Source organism: Accipiter gentilis, chromosome Z (assembly GCF_929443795.1).
Source record: "Accipiter gentilis chromosome Z, bAccGen1.1, whole genome shotgun sequence".
Taxonomy (NCBI): Eukaryota; Metazoa; Chordata; class Aves; order Accipitriformes; family Accipitridae; genus Astur; species Astur gentilis.
This window is the reverse complement of record NC_064919.1, coordinates 86,534,577-86,553,935: the sequence shown is the minus strand read 5'-3', so window position 1 is coordinate 86,553,935 and position 19,359 is coordinate 86,534,577. Positions and strand designations below refer to the sequence as shown.

At 42.9% G+C, this 19,359-nt stretch overlaps 1 protein-coding gene across 4 annotated transcripts in view; it reads left to right on the top strand.

The window, feature by feature from the left end:
* MYO5B (myosin VB) overlaps positions 1–19,359 on the top strand; it is a 152,594-nt gene that overhangs the window by 112,512 nt on the left and 20,723 nt on the right. For 2 of the 4 annotated variants that reach the window (XM_049794237.1, XM_049794235.1), the window contains exons 23-29: positions 4,562–4,646; positions 6,104–6,252; positions 7,046–7,165; positions 8,034–8,171; positions 9,874–9,936; positions 15,752–15,991; positions 16,810–16,907. In XM_049794237.1, the coding sequence (XP_049650194.1) occupies positions 4,562–4,646; positions 6,104–6,252; positions 7,046–7,165; positions 8,034–8,171; positions 9,874–9,936; positions 15,752–15,991; positions 16,810–16,907 (893 nt within the window). Of the gene's footprint in view, positions 1–4,561; positions 4,647–6,103; positions 6,253–7,045; positions 7,166–8,033; positions 8,172–9,873; positions 9,937–15,751; positions 16,004–16,809; positions 16,908–19,359 lie in introns of all 4 variants that reach the window. The other 2 variants (XM_049794236.1, XM_049794233.1) reach the window with 1 other exon arrangement.

The window sequence follows — 19,359 nt, the reverse complement described above, 5'->3', positions numbered from 1 at the left end:
GTGGTGAGGCACTGGCACAAGTTTCCCAGAGATGCTGTGGCTGCCCCATCCCTGGCAGTGTTCAAGGCCAGGCTGGATGGGGCTTGGAGCAACCTGGGCTGGTGGAAGGTGTCCCTGCCCACGGCAGCGGGGTGGAACTAGACGATCTTTAAGGTCCCTTCTAACCCAAACCATTCTGTGATTCCTCATGGTATGTAATGCAAAATGGTGAAGAGGCTGTTGTAGATGCTGTAAATGTTAGGAAGATGTCCTTCCTCAGCCCAGCATGGTATGGGACAGGAGGGCTTGGTTTCTGCCATGCAGTCCATGGCCATTGCAGCTGGTCCTTGAGGCTGGTGGTGTAGGTATACGCAGAGTATAACCTGTGTGGGGACCACCTTGTCCCTCCCAAGCAGAGACACTGTCCAGCACCAGTTAGGCTGGTTGTTACAACCCTTATAGGGTTTGGAGCTGTGATGTAGGCTAAAATTTTTTTTTTTCTCCTCCTTCAAGCAAACTCCAATGCTTTCTGAATCCCTCGAGGTGGAGGTGGTCTGCCACTGCCACCATTGTACTAGTGCGAGAAAGAGACCTCATTCAGAGCATGGAGATTTTTTTGCAAATAATAAAAATTGACCTTTTACCCTGAATGTCTTTGCTGGTCAGGTTCATTCTGAATAACCTTCACACCCATTCCCATAACCTAGGGCACTAAGGTATGGGTTTAGTTTCCTGCTGCAAATGCTTGTGATTGTTCAGGTTCAATCCGTGATCTTTCTTCTGCACCGACTGTTGAAGTGGTGTCCGTGATCCTGCTATTGGAAAGAATTTAGGGCTTTTCTACTCAATACAGTACATAGAAAAAGCTGGTTTGCAGCTGTTACTCTAGAATAGCGCTTTTTGTGTGATGACCTGAAGACAACTTGCTTTTGGAGATTAAAAAAAACAAACCCAAAAGATCTGGGATTAGCTGTGTTTTTATTACAGTGGAAGAATACCCAGATGGGGCTTTTCTGGGGAGCTTCACCCAGCAGCACCTGCCCTGGCCAACCTCTCCCTCTGGATAAACCCTCAGATGGTGGGTTTGGGTGAGAAGCTGTGGGCACTGTGTGGTCAGGATAACTTAATCTGAAAAACTAGCACAGCTGAAATGCCTTTTTGGGTGGGCTTCTCAAAAGGGCATTCAGCCTCTACACGTGTTGTCTCTTGGCTGGACCAAGAGCTGCCAGAAAAGCAGTTACTCAGCTCTTTGCACACGTATTGCACCCACACAGGGATGTATGGAATCAGTGATTTTCTTTTCTCCAGCACCAGATATGAAGATCCTTTTTGGCACAAGGCTCAGTTCATTAGTTGGCTGCAGCACAGGCTTTTAGAGCCTGAAAGGATGCTTTATTTTGAAGGTGATGCAGCTGGGGAAAAACTGCTTCTTTTTGTTCTTCATTGCAAATCCCCTTCAAGCACTCAGAAGAAAGGTTGATTTAATGACCAAAGAAATGCTTTCAAAAAGCATGAAAACAAAGCAAAAGCTTTCCCTTGTTGTAGAAGTGCCTACTGCAGAGCAAATACTATGTACTTGACTGTGACAGTAAATGGTTTAATTATAAACATAGCATTTCTACTGAGCAGTGCAGGCTCCCATTTCTGACATTGGCTTTCAATTGCACCCTTTGGTTCCTTCTCAGTGGGAAGATGGAGAAGACCTGTTTCCTCCCTGGAAATGTTTGTTTAGCCAAAACGCTTTCTGAGAAAAATTCAGATAGAGATTTTTGAGTAGTTCTAATAACTACCAAAAGCGTGGGGAGTGTTATGAAACTGAATTCAGGTGAGAAGCACTTTTCACCTTCACTATCAAGATTACACCATGGCCATGGTTGTGGTGGGACACATTCACTCTGGAGATGATACCCAAAGTTATCAGATATTTCTGAGTGACGCTGAGATGACAGCCTTAATTTTATTGACTTGAGCTGGGGCGGCAGCTCTTCCAAATCCATATTACTTATGATTTTGTTAGTGAAAAAAAGTCCTTTAATCTCTTCCTTATAGCTTTTCTCTTTGACTCCTTAATTTTAGAATAGTTCTCCTTATTCCATTTTGTGATAAAGTTTAAGACATCACATCTGGGTGGGTACTAAGAGCTCTTCCTAGGGCTTTTGGTACCACCTAATCTTCTCACTTGGTGAGCTAGGATGATTCAAAGCCTGGCCAGGAATTTTATTAACAAAATCCTAAATGCCATCGCAGTTTCCTCACAAGATAGGGAAGGACCGGAGCCAGATCTTATGCACAGGTGCTTCCAGTGTAACACCTCAAAGAAGGGCTGAACCATCAGGAGTGCTCACTGCTCAACATCTTCCACAGAAATCCTTCCAGGCAGGTGCCGTTAAATTTGAAGCACCTTCAAAGATCTCTTTCCTATAGAAGGATGAGCAAGGGGTACAAAAGGTACCAGATATGGATTTTGTGCTACTTGGCCGTTGTGTAACCTGCTCCACTTGCCTCTACCTGTGTTTAATGGACTGTTTTCATTCTCACTGGGTCTCTGTTAAACCCAAATTTTGAATTCCAGCTTGTTTCTGTTTCATGTGGAAACGCGAATGTGATAAAAAAGTTCAATCACTTAAGATCACATCTTAAAGATACCTATACCCAATCTGGATTAGAAATTTTTAAACCTGGCAATAATTGTTGCGGACTCTACCAAGTGTTTCAGTTCTAAAATATCCCCCCAGCGCAGTTGGAAGTACTCAAAATTTTTGTCTAGTTTTGTCTTCCAACTGTCATAACTTTGTCCTCTGGGCAGAAGAGTTCTTTATCAGCACCTATTAAAGAGCACTAGTAAAATAATCCCATTGCCTTTAATCTTTTCCCTGAGGGGATAAACGAGTCGAGTTCCTCGCTCTCCCATTGCAGCACAGGTTTTCCTTCCCTTCTATCACTCTTTTAGCTCTTTGCCAATTTTTTTAAGAATTCTTCTTAACTTAAAGACACTAGTGCTGATCTAACAACTGTGCGTCTGCTATATTTATTTGAAGTGGTGTATGAATGAAAGAATGTAGTTGGTTTTGGTACAGAGTATTAAAATCATGGCTTAGTTCAGAGCATTTAGAACACCAGTAGCTCTGCATACCTTAAATTGTGTTTTCTTCGCTTCTAGTTGTATCTCCACACTCCAGCTTTCCTACTATATGTAGAGATGCGGGAGATTATAGTCTCATGCAGACAGCTGGAGCAAATTAATGGATTGGAGAGTGAGGGGTGGTGGGGTCTTGTAGTTTCTGTGCGTGGGATATGACTGCTTCAGTCATGGCTTACAGTAAAATATTCCTTGTGCTTTTATCCTCACCATTAGTATGTATCTGACATATGCAGTATTTGATAAAATACCTTGATTTGAGCATGCTTGTGTAGAAGACTGAAGTCTGTGCTAGGAATGCGTGCCAGCTGGGCTGCCTATAAATTCTACCTAGTGGTGACAGCAAAATTATTGTTCTTGGGCACTGAAAACTTTTATTATGGTGTGTACAGCGTTGTTTATCTTTGGCATCTTGAGATTCTTCTGCTGTGTGTAGCTGTCTTTGAAGCCATGGCTAGAGGATGCGATGAAGCAGGCACAGGGAATGACATTACGCTGGGATGATGTGTCAGTTTGTTCTCCTACCTGACAGCAGCGGAATCATCCTGCTTAACCGTAGCAGCATATTTCACTTGATAATGTGATGGTTTTGTGTTCTGAGATAACACTGTTGAATGCATCAAAATTCCCGAGGATGAACAAAATTACAGGATGGGTTGCTGCCAGTGTCAGTCCAGCCTTGTGTGACAAGTGGCCTTGCTTCCCTTTATTTTTAAGAAAGGTAGTTAAAAAACCCACAAACCAAACCAAACTATTTTGCAGGATTTAGTTTGTTTTCATGAATTTTTGCTAGGCAATCCTTGGTGTTAATTGCTATATATCCTTCTGTTGTATTACGGAAGGCCCTGGTACATGCCATGCCTAGCTCTACTAGAGGTTCTGCAGTAGTGTGAAGCATTAAAGTGATTATAACCTTCCTACGTGAAGTAAGACACACGAAGTGAAAAAAGCCTGAACTTAGTATTATTGCTCACATTCACTGCATCCATCTTTACTTAAGTGCCACATTGCTTGAAACAATCAGGGAGATTTTTTTCCCCCAGCAGAAGTCAGTGCTAAGACTTGAAGATGGTGATGAAGCCCATTGAGATGTGGAGATAAACCTCTGATTTGATGACCTGATCACTTGTAGGAGTTTCACTCCTGCAGATCATGGTCACCAAGTCCAGCTGCTTAGTATTTTGTAAGATTCTGCTGAAAACATTAATTTAAGGGAGAAACGCACTCAGGAAAATAAAAGTTAGCCTCTGTTGTTGCAGTGCCATTCTCCTGCAGTTCAACTCCTGGTGTACAAAGGATAACTGGCAAAGCACAAGGGGATAGATCTTTTTAAACAGCAAAGAAAGCCTGAACAAAGCTCCCTGTCTCCAGCCAGGTGAAATGTAATCCCTCTGCAGAGGCTCTGACCTGCAGCAAGCAGTAATTCTTTGCCTTGTTTCATAGCGCATATCCGACTTGGAAGAAGAAAATGCTCTCCTGAAGCAGGAGAAAGAGGAGCTTAACAGCAGGATCCTGTGTCAATCTGAAGGTAAGAAAAAATGCTTATAGCATCATAATGCCTCCTCTAAACGAGGATTTAGCTGTTTTCGCCTGTAACTTGTTTTTCCTGTGTGCTTTTCCTACCTTGAAAGGTGCTAATCTTCTCGCAACCGTTTTGTGGCGTTTTTTGTCATTATTTTGTTGTATAGGTAGTTCTGTTCATGCTGTCCTGCTGGTGGATGGCAAGACAGAGGCTGGTTTAGTTGGTGAAATAAGGAATAAAGTAGCTAAAAGGCCTTTTTAATTCAATTATGTTGCAGCATTTACTGCAGGTGATGTGGGAGGCAGTGAGGCTGCCAGGAGTGGAGGGTAGAGAATAACAGCGCCCCAAGATTGATGAATAAAGGATCCAAGGAAGAGCACAGTTAACGATACTGAGCTGTGACAAAGGATTTCTCTAATGTGACAGGAGTCTGTGAGTGGTTTTTAAAGCAGGGACTTAGATGGCAAAAGGAGGAAAGCAATCTGGGAAAATCCCAAGCCACCAAAGAAACTATCATGTGTGTATTGAGCTTTTTTATTTTTTATCATCCTTTTCAGCTTTGACGTTGTTGCAGGATTTACAAATACCATCACGCATCATTCTGTGGATGTATCTATCACTGCTGCGTGGTACTCATGAAGTACCTCTTGCTCTCAGCACACTGCAAAATAAAAGAATGGAAATAACATGTTAAAAAGAAACTTGCTGCAAATATTTCTTGAATCTCTTATGGGATGTTTTTGGAGCATCGAAGCTTGGGGAAAGCAAGTGGAGGGGTTTTGTTTGGTGTTCACCCATTTAAAAGGACACATGGACTATATTTGCCTGGTTTCTCAAAAAGGGGAGGGACCAGATTTGCTTCCAAAAGGCAGTTCTTAAAAAAAAAAAAAAAAGGAGGAAAAAAAAAAAAGAATTTCTTTGGACATAAAATACTTTCAACCCCCACAATCTTACCATGGTAAATGGTTGATGATGGCAAGAGAAAGATGCTGCTGTTGATTTGCTCCTATGCCAAATCTGGTGGTGGGAAGCAGGCAGAGAAGTCTTTAAATGCAGTGAGTACCAAAGGCACTTCTTAAACATGAATGTATTTCCATACTGTGTTGGTCTTTTCTTAAGTGGGTTTATGGCTGCCTCATGGGAGCTGGAGCTGTCACAGCTGAGTTAAGCATAATAGTTCTGATGGTTTGGAGGTGCTGGAGAGTTTTCTTTAACTCAAACAACAGAGGACTATGCTCTCCGAGCAGAAGAGCTCAAGCTATTCCAAATGGCAAGGAGACAGCTCTAGATTTAATAGTCTCTAAATATTAGAGAATGCTTATACGTATTTTAAAGGTTCTTGGCAGGGAGCGTTTTGTTAATTGCTCAATGTTACTGCACATATTTACAAGAAGTTCATTTTGGAGATGAAGATTACAATTTCTTTTCTTTTCTTTTTTTCTTTTTCTTTTCTTATTTTAAAGATGAATTTGCACAAAACACAGTTGAGGCAAATATCCAGATGAAGAAAGAGCTGGAAGAAGAGAGGTCTCGTTATCAGAACCTCGTAAAAGAGTATTCAAGGCTGGAGCAGAGATATGACAACTTGCGGGATGAAATGACTATTATAAAGGTAACAAAACTGAAATTATTCCTGTTCTATGGTGGCTGGATAACATGGCTCACTCATCCCCAAAACACTTAATAGAACTGACATTATTGTGCAGTTTGTGCTTTATGTTTCTAAGACTGAACTTTCACACTGAAGCCGAACCATATGTGTGCCTTGAAAAAAAGAGCCTGATCTTTCACGCTTCTCTGTTAACTGCATAGAGACATCTGTGAATCTCAGCAAAAGCTGGTTCATGCTTCTTGTTTTGCTTTTTGTTTCAGTGGTGTTCATGTGTAGGTGTTGGGTTATAAAACAAAAAAAACACCCCCCCCGCCCCAACCCCAAGAACATGACTTCAGAATTTCAAAAGCCAAAGCTTTAGCTTCAGCTTTGCTAAAGTGCTAGAAGAACTGTTGAAAATTAGGTAATAATTAGAGTGATGCTGGATTAGGTGGAAGGTTGAGCGTTTAAAGGGAGCCCTGGAGGGTGCTGTGAACAGCATAATTTTGAGCTCAGATTTGCATGTTCACACTTCACGGGCATCTGGTGTCATGAAAAGCCTTTAATTCATGCAGAATTTTTAAACTGAGCTTCTTGTATCATTTCACATTTTATTTTAAACTATTCCCCTGTGTTAATATGAAAGTTATGGTAGGGCGTAAGAACTAGAAAATAGAATCTGCTATACGGTGAAAGCCCTTTTGTAAAGGTAACCTTAATATATAGACATACATTTGCTCTAAGAAACAATGCTTCATGAAGAATCCTTCCTTAAACATTGAATGTATTATGTATCTGCATCGCTCTTCGCCAGCAAGCACCGGGGCACAGGAGAAACCCATCCAACCAGAGCAGTTTGGAGTCGGATTCCAATTATCCATCCATATCAACTTCTGAGATAGGAGACACCGAGGATGTAATACAACAAGTGGAGGTACAGTAAATTGGGCAGGCTCGAGGGGGAGGAGAGCCCTGCTTCGCGGGGATGATTGATGTGGGTCTGGGAGCACGTAGAAGGAATGCAGGTTGGACTATAAAGTGTGAGGGATTAAACTGATTTTGTGCTACCGAAATACTTTGTTAATTGTGTGAGAGGGATTGCAGGGCTGCGGTGCTGTGGCAAATGCTTACTCGTTTGTAGGGTCAGACTTAAATAGGGCTCTAAATATAATTAAATGTTGTCTTTTGGCCATACCAGCTTAAAGACTGAAGTGGTTCAGCGTTGTTACATGTAGTTATTCCTAGCACCAATGGCAATGACTGTGTAGCAATCCTTCTCCGCAAGGATATGAGTTCATTACCCCCTTGCCCTGAGCGTTTTCACTCCAATGTATCTTTACGGGTGCTTTGCTGGCCGGCACAGCCCCTGTAATCAACAGTCTCTTAATGCAGAAAAGAGCAGCATAAATTATTCCCTGGCTATCAAGAATAGCGTGGAAAAGGGAAATGCTGTAATATAAAATATTCTAGGTGAAGCCAATTAAAAAACAACTAATAAATTCTTGGCTGGAAGGGATTCATTAGGGCATTTTTTAATGTTCTTAGCTGTGGCCCCAATCAGCCCGCTTACCTGTTGGGCTGTTAAGCATTCAGTGATTTATTAAAATGAGTCAACTGCTTATTGACATTAAAAATAGGTGCTTAAAATGGGGGTTTGGTCTCTGAAGGTACTGGTCTTTCTTGGGATCCTCCTGTTACTGGCTGCGGCTGGGGTCACTGCTGATGTACTGTTACAGCACTGTGCGTGGTTATAAAACCTGACTGAGGTCTTCTCCTTTTTCTACTCCACGGTTCTTCTCCAGGAGGTTGGGATGGAGAAAGCCGCCATGGATATGACCCTCTTCCTAAAGCTACAGAAGCGAGTGAGGGAGCTTGAGCAGGAGAGGAAGAAGCTGCAAACCCAGCTGGAGAAAAAGGAGCAAGAGAGCAGGAAATCCCAGGTCAGAGATGTCTTTTCATTGATACTTATATTTCATGTTGGTAACTGGCTTTTCTTGGTTGCCTGAGGACACGCGATGTAGGAATTGAGGTTTGAGAGTGACAAGTTGAAGTTAAGAGACAGTAAATCCATCTGGGAAATGGAGAGGAACCTTTTTGGCAGCTAAGGACAATTGGATAGGAGAACTGATTTATTTATTTATTTATATATTTTTTTTAAACTGGTTATAACAGATTTAGGACAGTATTTTAAGTATCTTGAAAGCAATGTAATGTAGAATCAATTTTGGAGCATTTTCTTCTGCCTGGATTGATCCAGTTTCCTTCTCTTGAGAAATCTGAAGTGCGGACCAAGTTTTGTTAGTGAAGGTCAGAACGAGGAAGGGGTACGTGAGTATTTGGAGGATTGCAGATGGATGTGATGCTGCACCTTTTGGCTGGATCAAACCTAGAGGCATGTCAGTGCTTGGGAACCGTGAAGAGAAAGGCCCTGGTACCCCACATCTCCACATGTCTTTTGGTTGATTTGGGTTATTTAAGCGCTTCTTTGCAGTCCTGGTGTCCCCTGATCCAGCAGCGCGTGGTGTGAGCTGATAAGCACTTCCCAGACGTGTCAGTCACGCTTGTGTCCTCAGTTTGATATTGTTATAATCTGTATGGTTTGGGTTTTTTTCCCAGCAACAATCATGTAAGAGTGTAGCCTAAAAAATGGTATAGTAAGTCAGAAATAGCAAGGTAGCTGTTAGAAGAATGGGTTCTTTGTTTTCCCTGTATCGCAGGGCAGGGATATTCCTTTGATATATTCTTTCTTCCTTGTGAGAAAACATCTTCCTACAGTTTGGGTGGTTTGCTTGGAAGTCATTAAAAAATATAATAAAAAAAAAAATCTAGATTACTGACAGACCAGTAGTAACTTAGAGTTGGTCCTGACTTGCAACTGGAATCTGAAAATACAGCACGCTCTAGCTGCCAGTGAGCTGATGTTTGGCGTAGGGGGCTTTTAATAGCAGATCTGTTGTATGTGTTTTACTTGAGGCTTTGTGGCTTGTTCAGAGGCCAGAGCGCGGGAGACGATGCATGCCATGAAACACCAGTGCTGTGTGCGTGGTGTCGTGAAGCAGCAAAGATGCTCTTGGATAAAATGCTGAGCAAATGCCATCACTTGGTTTCATATGTGAAATTTCTGGGGCTGTTGTTGCTTTGTTTGGGAATTATTTTGTTTATTTGTCTCCAGTGTGAGATCAGTGTCTGTTGACAAATGCAGTAAGAGACTCAACAAAATAATCCACACTATTTATTTATTTGCTTCACCAGATATTCTTACTGATCACCTCTAGCAATTTGCAGGAAATACATGGAACAGAAAACTTCCCCAGCCTCTCATCCTTGCTACAGAGGCAGATTAAAAACCTGCTTCCCAACCGCTATGTTGAAGATTGTTCCCCTAATGACTGTCATTGTTTGAAAGGTGCAGTGAGCCACAGTTGTCAAGATATTAATGAGAGATTAAACCATTTCCTCCTGAAGCAGTCCCTGCCCTACTATGTGTTGCTGGGACTCTGTCTAATGCCAATTAATAACATTATTATGGTTGAGTTGGCTGGCAGGGTTGGCCGTTGATGGAGGTGTACGTAGCCATCCTGTGCCATGTGCCAGTTCATCTGGCTGCTTTTAAATACTAATTAATCTCTTTAATCCATGCAGGTAATTGAAACGAAGACTGAAGTGACTTCAGACCACGAAGATTTTGCATACAACAGTCTGAAGGTGAGTAAGGAGCTCCGACTTAGTGCTGTAATCTATTGCATGGCTCCAACAGCCCAAAAAAATTGTCTGAATGTGGTAATAACCCAAAACCTCCTGTAATTGGCTCTGATGAGTAGAGATGGCAGTTGGAAAGCTGTAGCTCCCCATCGGCTCCTGGGCCTGGGGTGGGCTCACAGATGTTTCTCTCTGGGGCAACATCTGTTCTGCACTGGTCTACCTGTTTCTGAGTCACCCATAGCAGTAACAAGCCCACTTATGGTGAAGGGTGCTTTTTCTACTGCACATATTCCCTCTGGGACTTTCTTGGGTTTCCTTTGACGTGACACTGCAGGTCTCAGCAATTTGCTCTGCAGTAGGTGTGAATTCTCATGGCTGAAGCCCGATGTGTTTCTTGTTTCAGGCTCCAACTCTGCTTGTCTGCTTTCCTTGCATTCCCAAGGTGCCACTTGGGTCGAAACCAAGTAAATCTGCTGCGTGGATTGCAGTAATAGCCTCCACCTCTCAGTGGCAGTGCTGGCTGAACATAGTCACCCTGTGTCTTCCCAGCTATTGCCCTACCCTGCAATTCGTCTTGTCCCCAAGCTCTAAACCCTTACAATTCTCCCTCCATCATTTTCTCCCTATGATATACAGATTGACCGAAACCTGTTAGAATCCTGTCACGGCTTGTGTGGATTGTGTCCTCCTGCTTTAACTGTACCCAACTACTTCTGGTCTTGACTGTTGGGCCAATTCTTATGTCCTGTTCATCCTTGGAAAACCTATTTCTGAGATAGACTTTGTAAGGAGGGGTTTTTGTTTGTTTGTTTGCTTTGGTTTTTGGTAGTGCAGACCTACATTTCAGATGCTCGTTCTCTCCCTGTCACCTTAACAAATATCACAATACAGCTGAGAAATCCAGAGGAATATATGTTAGCCAGGATAACATCATACTAAACCATCTGACAGTAGTAATACCTATTTTTTGCTATCATAGAATATCTTGAGTTGGAAGGGAACCGTAAGGTTAATCATCATCTCCTCAGAAGGATGCAAAAAAGCAGAAATTAGAGACAGAAAGTGTGTATGTTCAACCCTCAGTAAGAGCATACCTCTAGCAGTAGCTTTTTCTGGCACTTCATCCAGCTAGTTTTTTAGTCTCTAAGCACGATATTGTTGTTGCGCTTGCTAGACAAGCTCTTTGTGATTGATGGAAACCCTGCTGAGTTTCATTAGTACCTCTGCACAGCCCATTGGAGTAGAAGCGTGGCAGGAGCTTTAAGATCATTGCCCAAGTATCTTCCAGTTGGTTAAACATGGGTATGGGAGTTTTAAGCTTCTTGACCTTGTAAAGCAAAGTGAAGTTGCAGTTTGGAAGGGGAAAACCCAGCAGATGAGAACTGCCACCTTCTTAAATGGCAGCTGCAGTTCTGACTTCTGTGTGAGTTAAAAAATTGTGTTTTCTTCAAGTTTGAACCCAGGAAGTTCAGGATGGAAATATTAATTTTGGATTTTCCTACTTTCTACATTCCTAATATACGTATTCCTACACATCTAACAAACCTTAATAACTCTCTATTAACACAATATCATAAGAATAGGTAGCACGTGTTACAAAAAAAGCAGGGTTATTTAACCTTTAGCCTAAAATATAAGTGGAAAATTAACTTGCAAGGAAAGACATCTCAGAGTTAGTTTTTAGTGGCGTTGCACTAAAACAAGAGTTTCTTTTTGAGGATTCTCCAGCACAAGGTTCTTGCTGGAGTTGCACGAAAATGAGCTGAGGGTTGCAACAAGGAACAACCAGGTCTAAGAGCTTACTTTAACACAGTGCAGGCCTGCACAGACCAGCTGTAGCACATGATATTTTGGGTACTGGCATGTTGGGTGAATGTCACTCCAGGAAGAGCTGAGATACTTGTGAAAACTGAGGAGCAATTGCTTCAAATGCCATACTGAGAGGCAACGCTTAGTCCTAAAGGAAGAGTGTAAGCTCTTGAATGGTCCATGAGATACCAGCTTAGGGAGGAGGAAGGGATGTTGGCTTTGATGCACCACTGATGCACTATCTTCTGGAAACTCAGACTCCTTAGCCAGTTTAGAAAGGTTTTGGAAGGTTTTAGAAAGGTGGCTGCAGTGTCTCTTCGGAAACCAGTGTATTTCCCTGAAATGAATATGAATTTTGACCTAGGTGAAGTGTGAAGACTGTTACTGGTGCAGCTGAACAGCTCATTGTGGTGTAGGAGTGTTGCACTGGGTGGCGGAAGAGATGCTTGGTTAAGGTCATGAATGACTCGGGGTATAGTTTGGATAAATCTAAGTATAAATCTATAAATACAATAAGCAGTACAAATGTAAATATATTGATTTTAAAATAATGGATACAAATATCGCTTTGGGTAAACGTAATAAATATCGTTATTACTGAAGAGCAGGTTTTGTTAGGGGTCAAGTATGTTTCTGGGTCTTGTTCAGTGCTTTGTGACCTGAGTCTTCACTGCCTTCTGTTCACTTTTGGGTCACGTTCAAGATATTTTTGACATGCACAGCGCCTCGAGCGGGACGGTACAAGGTGTGGGCGTTAGTGGGTGGCCGTGCAGGCTTGGTTTTTGCAACTGGCACGTGGTCTGCTACTTCATAGGTGTCTACTGTCATCCAGCTTTGTGTCTCGGTCTAATTGTCCTGTATTGTCATGGCACCCACGACAGTAGGGATTTGCCTTTGGGCTTAGCTTTTGGTGGGGAGCCTGTTCTTGGTGCAGATTTTGATGGAGGGAAGTGAGTGAGGCACAGTCCTTCCTTGGAAAGGCTCATTTGGATAAGGGTTGGTTGTTTCTTTTTTGTAACGCTGCAAAGAAATGTGAGAAACTCGGGCTAACACTGATATATTTACATCAGGCATAAATTATGCCTCCTTTGTAATGGATAAATAGAGTTTTTAGTAGATGCTGTCCCAAAATATGCCCAGCCAGGTGTATGTTTAGCCATGAAGCAGGGCTGGAGGGATGTGAAACATCTCCCTGGTGGGAGATATGTCCCTGAGCCATGCCTGCACAACAAAAAGTTCCCCAGTGAAAAAACGTATTTTTCCAGCTTGTTTTTTCAGGCTGGGCGAGTGGGAGTGGGAGTTGAAAGCACCAAGGAGTCCTTGCTCTGACTTTGTGTTCCTAGCAGGAGCACAATGCATGATTTGATTTCTTGCTCTTCGCATAGCTGGGATGTTTGTTTCATCCCTTAGCCTTGGCAGCTCATTATAAAATGAGCTTCTAGAGGATTTTATTTTCTTTTCCTATCGAGAACCAGAAATAGAAAAGAGGGCAAATCCCTGGCATGGCAGTGCTAACCTCTGATTTACACAAGCTCATGCTTCACCCAGGACTGCTATGTAAGCCCCTTCCTAAAGAGTGAGTCTATTTCCATCACCGTTAGTGCTTGTGTACCCCTTTCACACCTCCATAATTCTGTACATGTTGGGACAAGTGCAAGTTCAAGTTTAGGATCTTCTGACGGTATAACTTGTCAAATAAATCAGTGCTATTGGACTATGCTGAAGAAAGAGCGTTTCTGACAGGGCAAGTAGAAATCTCCCTTTCCGCATTCAAAGCATTTTGTTTTTGCTTCTGCTCTGCCATCACTGATGCTGGTGCAAAAAGGGTGTACGGGCAGGGGACGATAGGCATCTCACCCATGTCTATAGATATTTTAACATTGCTTCATGACCAAAATCCACCAAGAAGGATTAGGGAATTAATTTAATTGTAAACTCTGAAAGGAGTCCAGGGCTTGAGCTCTTGGAGTGGGGTTGTTGGTTATAACTTTCTTTCCTGATCTTCCTGGCTTCGTTTCTAATGAGAGCACAGCTTGGTACGACCAGTCCCTGGAGTTAGCAGTGTGGCTGACCCATTTAAAAGAAAAAGAAAAAAAAAAAAGGAGAAAAAAGAAAAAGAAAAAGAGGGGAAAAAAAAGGGGGGCAGAGGGGAGAAAAGTAGGGGTCTTACCCAGCAAATAACAGAAATCTCAGAAGAGCCACTTCTGCAGAAAAGCACTTAATTGCTTTCTTCTTACCCTTCACCTGTCTCTGAGCATGATCAGAAAAGAGTGGAAAGCAAGTCAATGCTTCAGCCACAGGGCAAGAAGAGTTAAACGCAGTTTGGTATTGATTCCCCACTGCGTGCACTCTTTTCAAACTCCTGTTGTACAAAACAGCTACAGAAAAGCCGGTGTCTCATACACTCCCTCTGCTGAGCTGTGGTTAATGTGGATGTGAAGGAATTGATGGATCTAAGGCATTTCTTATCCTTTTTTTTTTTTTTTTTATAATGAGAGATGGTATGAAGTACCTGAATATGCTCCATTAGTGATGGTGTTTGTTCAGCTAGGAGTATGCTGGCTGTCCAGATGCCAGATCAGCTATTCTGTTCACACCTCGGCTGTGATAAGGCATGCTATTTATAATTTGTAAGGATTTATAATTACAACACCCGTTTCCTATGGAAATGAGGTTTACACAGCTGTGCTAGCTACACACTGTATAAATTGTATAAATTGCCCCCATCCCCCCCTAGCCATTTTCGGGTTCATTAGTTTGCATCAGCCAAAGCTGATAATGAAGCAGATATCCCATAGATAAGAGGGATCGTAAAAGAAAGCTGTGGAAAGGGTCAAAAGGTAGCGGGGAGAAGGAAGCACCTGGATCTCAGCAGGGCTTGTGCTATTGTAGACACCAGAGAATCCACAGGGATGGGTGTTAGTCCCTAGGAAAGAGCTGACTCCAAATCAGTCAGACACCAGACTTCGTCAGCTCGCTTGCAGGCATCTCTGGTTTTGCCGTGCAATGACTGGATGATGTTCCCGTTGGGTTTCGGTGTTGTCTGGGCACATACGGACAGAAGGGAGCAGTCCTGGGTGCCACCACGCAGCAGCTGGTGATGGAGAATCTGGTGCAAAGAGAAGGTGGGCTGCTGGGATTTGGGCTGTGAGCAGGACCCTGGGGGGTCCTGGCAAGGACTCCCCCATCCACAGGATCAAAGCTGCTCTTGACCCAGCTGGGATGTTCCAGGTGGGTTTTGGGTGCTGGCGGAGAGCTGCCAAATGTGGCGTTACAAGCTGCTTTATGGTGAAATACTGAAATAAAGGCTTTCTTACCTGCCAGAGTTTTATTCTTCTGTCTTCTACTGTCATGCAAAAGCAAACAAGCCCTTCAGTTGTCTTGGCGAACACGGCAGCGCTCATGCATCGTTATTCAGGAGAAGCAGTTGGTGTCAAACTTGTACAGTATTGCCCCTGCCTTCAAATGCCAGCAGCTGATGAGATGTCAGGGCGAGAAAATCCTCCAACTGCAAAAAAAAAAAAAGAAAAAGAAAAGAAGCCGTAGTGGGAATTCACAAAGCCATAGCTCACCTAATGGGCTGCCTGCCATGATGAAGGGTCATGTAAATCAGCATCTTCCAGCTTATCTAATGAATATGAAAGATGAGCTAAACATTGTGGGGTTTGTAGTGACTTCTTGATTGAGAAGGAAAAGGGGTGGAGAAGAAACAAAAGTGTTTGGCTTCTCTAACGGCTTGCTTTTGTGTTTAAAAATAGTGTTAACAAATAAAAACTCTCCCCTGTGTCACCCTGTAGTGTTGCTATTAAACAGTAACAGGCTACTGATTACAGCAAAAATCTTTTCTGAACAACACATGGCTGGACTGGCAGCAAAATACAGATTCTGGTGAGAATTGATCGTTTGGCTGTGATCATCAGTAATCAAGTTACCTTAGAGGCATCTTGGAAAAGGTTGAGGCACTGCAAGACATCTTATCTAAACTGGTTAACGGCTTGGTATTTTCCAGAGGCAAGAGCTGGAGTCGGAGAACAAGAAGCTGAAAAATGACCTTAATGAGCTGAGGAAGGCTATCGCAGACCGAGCAACCCAGAACAACTCATCCAATGATATTCAGGATGGTTATAACCTCTTACTGAATCAGCTGAAATCGGCCAACGAGGAGTTGGAAGTGCGGAAGGAAGAGGTGCTCATCCTGAGGACACAGATTATGAAGGCAGCCCAGCAAAAAGAGACAGGGAAAAACATGGTAATTGAGAGGGTAATGGATTTTCTTTCCCTTTTCCCGTTCTGTTGCGGTAAATTCACTGACTGCCTGAGCGATGCCATTTCTGCTTTGGTAGGCTCTGGGTGGCAGGATGGTGTGGGGAGGTTATAGGAGGTTCTGCCTATGGATAAGTTATAGTCCATTACATCATTTGAGACAGCCCAGGACTGTACGTCCCGTGGTGGTCTGTACTGCTGTAAGGTGCTTGACCTCATACCCGATGAAGTCTAGCCAGCTCACACCAAGGAGCAGCTTCTCCAGCCCTGCACCAAGGTGTGGTGGGTGGTCTGAGATGTTCCTGGTGATGGTTTGTTACAACTGGCTTATTCTGTAAGGAAATGGGATGAGGAGAAAGAGCTTCTGGACCAGGTTCTGCTCACTTGATGCTGGTGCAGCTGTAATGTGTTTCTACTGGTGTGTAGGCAAGAAGAGAGCCTGTCCCATCACAGTCATTTGAGGGGTTTTTGTTCAGAGCCTGTGCTGATGGAAGAGTACGTTTTCTGAAAACTCTCATTTGGGCTTTTTAATTCACTACCTTATTGTTCCTTGGGGTTTTGGTATGGTTTGTATTTCAGGCCACCCCCTTGGCCCTTATCTCCCTCCCAGGTTCACTGCATCCTCCTTCCATCTCCTAATGTCTGCTGCTGTCTGTTTGCATGCGTATGAATTCGTAGAAACTCTCTAGTCTGATGGATGCCCTGAGGAAGCTCTCTTATGGATGGTTGGGAGTTGTTCGGTATCAGGAACTTTGAAAGACAGGAAGAGATGTCATGCTGCTGTGTTTTGCATGTTGTATTTAGGAAAGCATCACTACCAATGCCAGCTGGCCAAACAGTGACAAGCACATTGATCAGGAAGATGCGATTGAAGCCTACCAGGGGATGTGCGAGACAAACCGGTAAGTGTGGCCCAAATTTTTCCAGCAGCAGGAGGGGCTGGCCAAAGTGTGAGAAATGAGATCCACACCAAAATTAACAGCATGGTTCAGAGAGTTACCAACTTCTGGATTGTGTTCTGGACCTTGGGTCAAGGATGGGCCATAAAGATGGGGTCAAAGATGCATGTCTCGTGACATCAGGACCAGCGTTTGTCTTTTTTCAATTTGTTGCCATTGAATATTTCCTTTCCTGAAGTGAACTTGCTGATGAAATTTCTGCCCTTCCTGCAGTAGAGGTGATAAGATTGATTTAAACATCACCTTTTTGTCAGTAAATCAATGGGGCTCAGCGTGTTTCCTTCTGCAAGGTGTGGTTTTTGGTCACTTAAGGAATTCTGTGGATTTTCTCTTAGTTCCTTTCAACTTTCTCCTGGAGTGTGGGGAATGGTATAGGATGTAAAATCCCATTGTCAGGCACAGCTTTTACTCCCTAAACTGCATTTTTCCAGCTTGCACATGTAGGGGTGGTTAGTTTGTTTTCAGGTGTTGGTGAAGGAGTTGGGAGTCAAAGTGCGAGTTGCTGCTTTCCAAGGGCATGCATGCTTTATAAACTATCACCCTGATTTTCAGCAGTTATTTATCCAATGGCTCGTTAATCACAACCAGCTTCCCAGTTATATGGTTCCCTGTGTATTTGTTTGTGTATTGGGTTGGTTTATAAACTGTAGGCTGGAGTCAATGGCAATAAAACAGATGAAAACAAATGCTCAGGGAGCATTGGGTTATTGTATTTGTGGATATAAATCAACATTCCCTCCCCCCAGCATAAATTTGCATTTGTACTTATGCAGCTCTGTACCCAAGTGTGTCAGCATGAGAAATAAAACTGCTTTCTCTTTCTAATCTTGATCAATAAATACTTTAATGGAAAGCTTTTCTAGTGGGATTGCAATTCTGAAATGGGATTAATAAGCAAGACCCACTTTTTCTCCCACTTGTACTGCAAGAAACACTCCCATTTCTCTTTACTCTGATACTTCTCATTCTGTGGGCAGTTTCTAACCGAGTTGGATGCTCTTCCACCGGTCCAGTCCGAGTGATGTGGTAAAGCCATGGTCTGCCCATGGGTCACTTCTAGCTTGAACTCATCATGTCTTAGCTGCTTAGGCTGGGGACGGAGCATGGCTTTATTTTGGTGGGAGATAGACCTTTTATTCACTCTGTGTCTGTATAATCCAGGACTTTTAAATACAGCAGGAGGAAAACAGGAAAAACTGCCAGGTGCTGCTAACCCTGCCCACGTGGAGATTGTCTTTCTCCACACCATTCTTGGGGGAAGGCCCTTTGATGCCAGGTCAAGGGGAAATTTGAATTATAAATGCAGTGAACTCAGCTTTTTTTTCTTTTCCTTTCCCCCCCACCCTTTGCTGACTTTCAGCTGCTAAAGGGGAAAGTATTAAGTTAGTTTCCAGCTAATTTTCTGCTTCGATAACTGAATGTAAAGCTAGGTAGGCTCTTTGTTCCCTGTTTCAGTTCTTGGGATCTTTCTTTCAAGCCTGTTTGATCTTGGTGGAAATGTAGAGCCAACAAAAGACCAGGTGATGATGTTAGAGATAATAACCTGGAAGCTCAAAGCACATCAGGCTTAGTCTTTGAAATTAACTTCTGTGATTAACTTCCAAGTGATTTCTGTAGAGTATGTGGCTTTTTTTTCTGCTGGGTAAGTCCCACCTGCAGCTGCGAGTGTTAAGTGAAGGGCTGATGCTGGCTTCATGTGGAGGATGCTTTTGCGGCTGGAAGAGGCCATCACAAGGAAAAGGTTCATATCTCTCCTTACCACTCTCCAATGTGTCTCTTCTTATCACTGCTTTCCACTCTGTCGTATATCTAATCTGTGATGTGCATTAGTTTTTCATTTAATTAAAAAAAAAAAAAAAAAGGCAGCATATCTGTGTTTGAAAATGAAATGCCCCTTCTTTATTAAGAGATGATAATTATCTGAAGATGCTAAAATTAACATCTCTGGGGTTTGGTATGCGTTCACCTCCTTTAAGCTACTTGGAGGAAGGGAGGGAGGCATTTGGGCAGGAATTTCTCTCCCTTTCATGGAGGCAGTTTGCCAACTGCAGGTTGCCAGCCGCTCCACCAGACCCCTACCTCCAAGATAAGGATAAAGGAGAGATGAGGCTGAGTCATGCCCTTTCAACTCCTTTCAGCCTTAGTTGAGAGAAATATTTACCCAGCATTTTAGGAAATTATTTTGGCACGTACTAATTAATCTAATTAGCTTGAAAGGACCCCTATTGACTTGTAATGTCTTGGTCAATATGAACTTCTGGGAGAAGGGGATCTCAATGATTTCTGAGTCAGTGCTGTGTTGATGGATGCAGGCTGAATGCTTATTTCCCAGGGCAGTTTTATCTTAGTATAATGGCACCCTCTTGAGCTGCTTTCTTCATTTACCACAGTGCAT